The following is an 8,924-nucleotide window of genomic DNA, read 5'->3' on the forward strand; positions in this document are numbered from 1 at the left end:
AAGTAGCATGCCCTGATCTGGTCAGAACACACCTAGAATACTTCATCCATTTCTAGATGACATGGATAGTGAGAGGTAACAAAGCTATGGCATATGATGATTGAATGTAACTGGATACATTCGGCCTGAACATAAGACTACCAGAGATAAAGGAGGGAAATAATAGCTGTCTTCAAATATTTGAAATGGGACTACCCTGCCTGGCTCAAAAAGACAGAACTAGGGCTAATGTATGAGAAGTCAAAGAGAGACAGGTTTTAGTTTAACATGAAGAAAAACTTCCATTTGGGGATTGCTTTTATTGTTAGGACTACCTAAGGAAGTAGTAAATTCCTTCTCACTGCAGGGAGTGTCCAATGATGCTTAACTTTATCAGGAATGTTAAATGGATTTATGATTTGAGTAGGCACTAAACTAGATCACTGAAGTCCCTTCCAATTCTTAAGATTTTATAAAAATTGGTAAGCAGCACTCTCAAGAACAGAAATTACAAGATTACAATGTTTCTGCCTCTATAAAAGTTTATAGATGGAATTTCCTGGGAAATCCCAAAGGAACTACCTTCATTTTAAGGCATGAGAAATACAGACATTGAGGGATTTGTTCTGGAGACCTCCAGGGAATGTGCTACTCACATTTCCTGCCTGAGATGGTTAACTCAGGCTGCAAATGCAAGCTGGCTTTCCTGCTAATGGTACAAGGTGAAATGGCTTGAGAAATGCCCTTTTTATACTATCACTTGTTGCAGAAGATTAACAGTGACTAGACAGAATGGAACAAGACACAAATAAAGCCAAGGAAATATATGTACAAAAATATTTATAGCAGCTCTTTTTTGGGAGCAAAGAACTGGAAATTGAGGAGACGCCCATCAACTGGGGAATGGCTGAACAAATTGTGGTATATGATTATAAAGGAATACTATTGTCCTATAAGAAATGATGAGCAGGATGCCTTCAGAAAAACCTGAGAAGACTTATACAGGCTGATGCAACGTGAAATGTACTGTGTACAAAGTAACAGCAATAGTGTTAAGATGATCAGTTGTGAATGACTTGGCTATTCTCAGCAATACAAGAATCTGAGACAACTCTGAAGAACTTATGATGAAAAATGCTATCCATTCCCAGAGAAAGAAATGATGGTGTCTGAATACAGACTGAAGCATACTTTTTTACTTTATTTTTCTTGAGGTTTTTTTCTTTCCCTTTGATCTATGTTTTCTTTCACACCATGACTATTATGTTAATGTTTTGCATGATTACTCATATATAACCTATATCCACTTGCTTACCTTCTCATTGGAGGTGGAAGGGAGTGGGGAGGGACGTAGGGAGAGAATTTAGAATTCTAAGTTTTGAAAACAAATGTTAAAAATTATTTTTACATGTAACTGGGGAAAAATAAAATCCTAAATAAACAAAAAAAATTTTTAAAAAAAGCCAAGGAAAGATTCCAAAGGGTCAAAGTGAAATGACCATAAAGAGGTTGGTGAATGAAACAATGTAACTGTAAAGAAAAAAAAATCCTGTTCTAGTATAATTATGCAACAGGTATGATATTATTTCCATGAAGAGGCAAGAAACTATAGCTTCCAAAGAAAGAGCTGACACACTCAAGGAAACACTAAAGAAAAGAACAGTAAAAAAATTTTTTTAATTTTAAAAAAGAAAACACAACAGTACTACAGTAAAAATGAGGAATACTGTTATTGCACCCAGCAGCCAAGCCTTCTGAAAAAGCAGCTGCCACCTACTCTCAAGGAAAAGACTAAATAAAGAAGACAGAGTAGTACTAGGGCAAAGGGAAAGAATACTGTTATTGCTTCTAATACGAAGAGATGCATGATGTTGGTCGACTCAAAAAATGTAGATTTTTCTCTTAAGTTCTGAGAAAAGTTAAGGATCACATGAACAAAGATCCTAAAAGAATCCTTTTTGAGAGGAGGTAAGTGTAAAGGCTCTTAAAAATGCAATTTTAACTCTAACAATTTCAAATAATGCCAATCAAGAAGAAATGAGGGAGGAATCTAAAGAAATCAACTGACTAGGTAGAGAAGCTCACTGATGAATTCAAGATTTTTAAAAGGCAAGCATTTTGGTGTAGGGGAAAGAATACTGAATCCTGGACTTTTGGAGTTTCCTAGAAGACTGGCTTTGCCATTTATTCACCATATGAACAAAAATGAGTTACAAATTCTCCAAACTTTAGTTTACTCTTAGGTAAAATGCCAAGAATACTTGCCCTGTTTCCCATGGTTCTTGCGAGGAAAGTATTTATTGAAATACCACATAAATGTCAATTATTATCACCAAAAACAAAGGAAGGGCATATAATCAAGGACAAATACAAAAAAAAGCTAAGAATAGTGTCAGCAAAACTGACATAGGCTAAGCAAAAGCCTGTAACAAAAGGGCTTTTAAAAAAACGATATTCAAGATATGAAAATGAAAGGAAAAAATAGGACCAGTGATTAAGAAACATGGTATAACATTAACAGAAGACGAAAAAAGTTACAATCACTCAACTCCTATTTCTTCTTCTATCTTTATCACCAAGAAAAACAGACAAACCTCAAAGGACAGAACAAATACTGTGAAAAGGAAATTGACATCCAAGAAAAAGAAAAGGCCTATCAGTGTTAAATGAGTGGTAACTGGTATGCTTAACTCTTCTCCATAGCCTATGGAACCGTCATCAATATTCTGATAACTTAAAAACAAAACAAAGAATACAGTTACCAACCTTTAGCTCCATTCAAATGATGAGCAGTCAAAAGCAGGATCGCTTGATTATACTTTATATACAACTGCTGGAACATAGATTCTTCTTTAGGACATAGTTCAGTCACAGCTTTCTTTAACCCTTCCAAGTGCACTAATGCTGAGAGAATACAGTCTAACCAACAGAGAGCATATGCATTTCTCCACTGAAGACATGGAGATTCAGTAAATGGCAGGCAACGATTCTCCAGTAGGATTTCTAATTTAGTTGCATCCACTTCAGGCTCTGGAATACTCTCAGTCTGAGAACCAACAATCAAATGATGTTCTTCAGCTGTCTGGTCTGCAATTTCAGCTTCCAAAATCCCACTATGCTGCAAAGATTCAGCTGCCTTGCTTGGGTTCTGTTGCCAGTCTTGTAACACAACAGATAAATCTGATGAAGTTCTATACAAATTATATCCATCAGGTCTGTGAGCAAGCTCACTGTTCACAGTACATTCACTGTCGAACCATGTGTTGCTGCCATCTTCCTTTGAATTTGGTTCCAAAGATGAAGCAACACTGCTGCTTTCCAAGATCTTCCTCTTTAGCTGTTTACGGGGAGGCTGATAATTTTCCAAATCAACAGAGACTATAATGTTATCTAATGACTTATAGCCCAATGGATAGATGCACTAAGAGGGAAAAGAGAATCAAAAAAGGTAAACACTGCAAAGCAAACAGTTACAAAGCTTAATGGTCTTAACTGTAGTTTTATTCAGGAATACAGAAAAGGAAAAGCACATATTTTCCTGCTTTAAATAGCTAACATAAAGATAATGCAAAAAGCAATCAACAATTTTAATTTTTTTTTAAAAAAAACCTTGTAGAACAATGTTATAATCTTAGGGGACAGGAGAGGGGACTAAAAAACTAAACAAATTTTGAAGACCACAAGAAGAAAAAGCATAGTAAATCCTTCATTTCTTCAGTGTGAGTACTCACAGTGATGAAGAGTTCATTCTCCCTCTCAGGGATTCTTATCTGTGCTTTTCCCACTGAGGACTGTACCAGAGGCCTTCATCTTGCTCTTTTACTATCTCAGGGGTACTAACTATACTTAAGCTGCCTATTTGTGTCTTGTTCTTGATATATAACCAGACCAACTCTCTTTCTGGTCATACATGTCTTTTACACAATTTCTGGAGCACAAATTAACTCTAGTTACATGCTTTGGCTGATCCATACTCACATCAGCTATTTTTCCATTGCCTTCAAAGATATTCTACTTATTTTCTATCTTGATAAAGTGAATAATTTTGTTCAATTTTAACATGTTCTCATCAATTTCTATAGTGCAGTAATACAATCTCAATACAACATGAATAAAATTATTTCAAATAATTCCTCAGAAAAGACTTGACTGCTCTTAAAATGTATGGAACCGGGGCAGCTACATGGCGCAGTGGATAGAGCACCAGCCCTGGATTCAGGAGGACCCGAGTTCAAGTCTAGCCTCAGACACATAACACTTACTAGCTGTGTGACCCTGGGCAAGTCACTTAACCCCAACTGCCTAAAAAAAAAAAAATCAAAAAAATGTGTGGAACGTAGCTGACAAAAAAAAAAATTAACATGATTCAGAATAAAATTAAACTAGAATGAAAAACTGAAATATACTTGCAAAAATGAAAAGATTTATTTTTCTCTTCCATAGGTTCACTATATTAGACTGAGTTCTCTTTCATCCAGTTTATTAATAGAGTTTCTAGAATATAAGTGTATAAACATTACTATCACTTGACAGAAAACATGTTGGGGTTTTTTTCCCTTCACTGGAGAACTAGAAACATTTGTCCATGACTTGGTAAACTACACAGGAATAAATTACTATAATACACTTTCATGGATACTCCTGAAAGTCATTCAAAAATTTATGGATTACTGTCAAAATTACTTATAAAAGTTACTTCAATTGTGTCTTTGTATCCCCAGTAAGAAGTACAACACCTGGGACACAGGAGGCCTTAATAATGTTGACTGATTAGTTAACAAAAAAGTTCAAAGAATATAGGTTACCTATTGCTTCCAAATATTGCTTCCAAATATGAGTTCTATTTAGCAAAATTCTAAAAATTAATTTATTACCTGTGGATCTTCACACAAAGAGATAGATTCTTGAAAACTGATTCGATAAGACTTTAGAGTTTTGATCTTTCCCTTCTCTCTACAGGCTGGACAGTACCCATCTGACGTAACTTTAGCTGAATCACACTTCTGAGAAAGAAAGAAAACAATGTAAAATGTATGTATTCCTATTCAGTATCAAAGAAAGAAGTGGAAATACATTAGAAAATCTTTCCAGTTCTCATACTAGCAGTTACACTAGCAATCATTTTTAACATGGCAAATAAAATAAATACATATAAGGATTTAAAATTTAAATTGTTGGTCAAAAAACAATGTCATTGTAGCTTTAAAAGGTTTCTGTATTAAAACTGCATCATTTTTATTTGCAAAGAAAAAATGATATCAACAATGAACAGATTCCATGATTTTTAAGGTAAACCATAAGTTTTGTGCGGCTAAAATAAACACTTTCTTATATCAATGAAAGGTAAATATATGAAAATAATCTTTCGCCATTGCTGTAAGATTTCCGTGGAAAGTATAATTTATATTAAAAAAGTTATTTGGTAAAAATAAAAACCAAATTAGTTAATGGATCAAAAACAAGAAAAAAACAACTTTGCACAGAGTGGAAAACAAGCTCACTGACTTTTCCCAAATACCCCACCATGTGGAGTGAAGATATCCCTATACCAGTGTCTTGTCCAATCACTGGCAAACCATTTCCAATCTTCTGGGAATCCATCATTCCGAGTCATTGGCTAAATTATGTAACTTGTCAATATGTTCTTAGTCAATATCACTAAGGATTTTTCAATGAACCCTGGAAAAAAAAAAGTCAACAGGCAGTTAAGTCAAAATCCAATTAACTTTCAGAAAAGCCATTTTATTTTAGAAAAAGTATGTGTTAAGTATATGTTGAAAATTAAGTAACATCTTGAGATAAAATGTCTGTGAAATTATTATCCAAATCACAATTTGAAAAAAAAATGTATTAAAACTGACTACATATCTTTTACATTCATTTGTCACATTAGTTATACAAATTTTTTGTTGTGGGAATGGGGCAAGTTCTCCCCTTCCTCTCAGGATCATTTCCGACAGCATACATCTTAAATGGTACTTAATCTAAAAAGAGCTTTATTATTTAGCAAAACAGCTTGCTATATACTGAATGGAGTTTGAAGATAGCCACTGTTTAATTCTAGTAACAAACTGAAATGAGTATACTAGGAACATGTTTTAAATTTATCCTATAACTGTTTTCAATTTTTGAATGGGGGAATGTATAGAATACCAGTTCCCCCCACATTATTTGTCCTAAGACTTCCTCCAGTTTAACAGCATTGTTTTTCTGAGACAGGAATGAAATATTTAGTTTTGTTGTTGTTGTTGTTAAGTAACCTATGTAAATTATATGAGAAACAGAAATACACATAATACAGATTTTATTCAGGTAACAAGCCAGGGAACCCTAAGGAGTATCCTTAGCAGTTCTCAAACTTTGAAAAGCACTGTTCCAGTGGTGTCCTCAAAATCCCACGAGTAGAAAGGATTTCAGAAGCATAAGTGCTAAAATAATTCAATATCAAAGTGAATTTCAACCCACATCTTCGACATTATCTTCGACACTTAAGGAAATTACTCTGGCCTTAATCCAAGTCTAAATGACACCTTCTCCCTCAACTCATCTCAATATTAAGCAGGTCATATCAGTTCAATATATTTCCTTGCTATGTTTCTATATAGATAATTCATACCCTAAACTTATGGAGAAAAAGTAAATTTCTGGAAGGTACTCAAATTGAGTTACAATTCATAAAGAAGACTTATCCTTAGATATTCATTCTTAAGGAAAATCGTCCTCGTACACCTTGAAAGAATGCCTTCTTTGATGTAAATGTCAATTTATCACTAAATCTAAGCCTTTATTTTTCTTAGAGCTCCTCCTCCCCCTTATAAAAGCATGTTAAACTAAAAGCCAGTCTACTGCACATCCTGAAATGGAAAATCCGAGAGTCTCAGAACAATTACGGTTAATACTTAAGATATTTTTAAGAAACACCCTCGGTAGAGCTGGGCAGGCAGTTTATTTATCACCTAGAGAAGCAGCAATTCTATCAGTTGGTTTTTATTCGCATCTAAGCCTAGGCTGAATGAAATGACTACATCACTTAATGCAAATTGATCGAATCACCAAAGGAGAGGTGGACTAAGCCGGCCCCCCGAGCTTGGTTTCCCCCCAACGTCCAGAACAGGCTGACAAGACCCAGCTCGAGTCACTGCTCCCACCCCCGCAGGAGGCACGTTGTGTCATCCCATCTGCTCCCACAGACCAACCCTTTGGGGCACTGGGGACGCATCTGCGCCGGTACCACATTTGGATGCGGAAGCCACAGAACGGAGGTGAGTCCAAAGCACAGCCCCAAGCCCATGAACACGCCCCTCCTCCCACGGCCGAGATGCAGCCCACGGGGAACCTGGGTGGGGGAGGGGGGTGGGGGCATTACCCGCCTAGAGGAGAGACACAACTCTGGTTTCTCTTCAGGATTTACCTCTCGTATCCCAAACCGATCCCCGCGCCCCACCTGAGCCTCCCTCGGCCCCTCCTCAGCCCAACCTGCAGCCGGTCGCGCGCACCACCACACGCTCAGAAGGTCCCCCTCCCACCCCGCCCCCCGCTCTCCCCTCACCAGCCATCCCAACAGGGGCAAACAGCCCCCTCCGGTCCCCTCACCTGATGCTCGTGCCCGCCCCGTGCGCACCGGGACCATTCCCACGCCGGCTCCGGCTCAGGCTCTGCCTCCAGCTCGAGCGTCGCGCGGCCTCATGAAACGTTCAACTCACGTTTCTTCCCCAGGGCCGCTCCTCCTCCAGGAGGAGAGCGCCTTCCTGCTCGTGTGCCCTGTAAATGCTTCCCCCTCATCCCCGCCACACTCACGAAATCTCGTTCCGGTCCCAGCCCGCCCAGGCGCAGGGGGGGCGGGGCAGACGCATGGAGCGATCACTAGAGTACTTCCGGCGGAGCTGCGCCTGGGGGTGGAGCCGGCGGTGGAAGAGTCCGACGCCCTGTGTGGGCGTCTCGGCTAGAAGAGAGTCACGTCGCCGGAATCCACTGGAAATAACGCTAAAGCCGCCGAGGAGGCGGGTGGCGCGGAGGGTGATTAGAGCCCCTGCGCTGCCCGCGGCGGAGGGATTATGTAGTGCTAGGAAAGAGGCCGCAGCCTAGCCCTCCGCCGTAGGGCCTTGAGTTTTGTTGTTTTTTTTTCCCTGGCGACCTTTGACTTCCTACAGGGACGCGATGGGGCAGATCCCCAGGGGAGGTCGGGCCTACTGTGGACGTACGGCTGACGCATTGGTCCTAGTCCGGGCGCACAGTGAGGCGTGCCACTGAGGAGACCTCGAGGTCCCAGGGACCCTGCCCTTCCCAACCCCCATGCTCCTGGCCGTCCTCCCGTCCCCCCTCCCTGTTTCCCGGCGGGCTTTGCGTCGGCGCCCGGCAAGCCCAGCGCTGCGGGGTCCGGGCTCCGACCCTGGGGAGGAATGGACCGCGAGAGCGGGTCTGCCGCCCCTGAACGGCAGAGCCTACTGGGCTCTGGTCGTGTCCAGACCCTCTCCCACGAAAGGGCACTGGGGCCGGGCTTATCCCGACAGCCCCCTGGCCTTTCGGAAGCCGCATTTCCCATCACGAGGGGCGGCCGCATTCTTTAGTCCTCCGTGCAGGCCCGGCCTCGTGCCTTCCGTGGGAGAACAAGTTGGGGCTTCTGCCTATTTGTGTCCTTGTGGTGTGATTTTAACAGAGCCTAGAAACCAACTCAATCGTCGTTTGGGGCTTGGTTTGTTTTCTGTTTTTTCAAAAATCATTTTTTGTTAGCTCTCCTTGAACTGAAAGGTCAGATGACTTCTAGTAGAGTATTTATCATTTTGACAGGGGTTCTTGGCCATTTTTGTGTCGTGGACCCCTTTGTCAGTCTGGTGAAGTCTGTAGGCCCTTTTTCAGAATAGTATTTTTAAATGCATAAAAATACATAGGATTACAAAGGTAACCAGTTGTTTTGATTCTTCATCCTTCTCCAGTAGAGGGTCTTC

The 8,924-nt window shown here is 40.1% G+C and overlaps 1 protein-coding gene and 1 long non-coding RNA gene across 2 annotated transcripts in view; one reads left to right on the forward strand and one right to left on the reverse strand.

The window, feature by feature from the left end:
- LOC110215544 (uncharacterized) overlaps positions 1-5,491 on the forward strand; it is a 55,866-nt gene extending 50,375 nt beyond the window's left edge. The window contains exon 5 of the long non-coding RNA XR_002326563.2: positions 4,939-5,491. This is a non-coding gene — a long non-coding RNA (uncharacterized LOC110215544). The remainder of the gene's footprint in view (positions 1-4,938) is intronic.
- USPL1 (ubiquitin specific peptidase like 1) overlaps positions 1-5,583 on the reverse strand; it is a 37,814-nt gene extending 32,231 nt beyond the window's left edge. The window contains exons 1-3 of the mRNA XM_020997128.2: positions 5,485-5,583; positions 4,854-4,982; positions 2,746-3,400 (exon numbers count right to left, since the gene is read on the reverse strand). Coding sequence (XP_020852787.1) covers positions 2,746-3,400; positions 4,854-4,982; positions 5,485-5,583 — 883 coding nt within the window. The remainder of the gene's footprint in view (positions 1-2,745; positions 3,401-4,853; positions 4,983-5,484) is intronic.
- Positions 5,584-8,924: the final 3,341 nt, after the last annotated feature.

This window comes from Phascolarctos cinereus, unplaced genomic scaffold, assembly GCF_003287225.1.
Source record: "Phascolarctos cinereus isolate Bilbo 61053 unplaced genomic scaffold, phaCin_HiC Scaffold_726;HRSCAF=1367, whole genome shotgun sequence".
In the NCBI taxonomy this organism is placed as follows: domain Eukaryota; kingdom Metazoa; phylum Chordata; class Mammalia; order Diprotodontia; family Phascolarctidae; genus Phascolarctos; species Phascolarctos cinereus.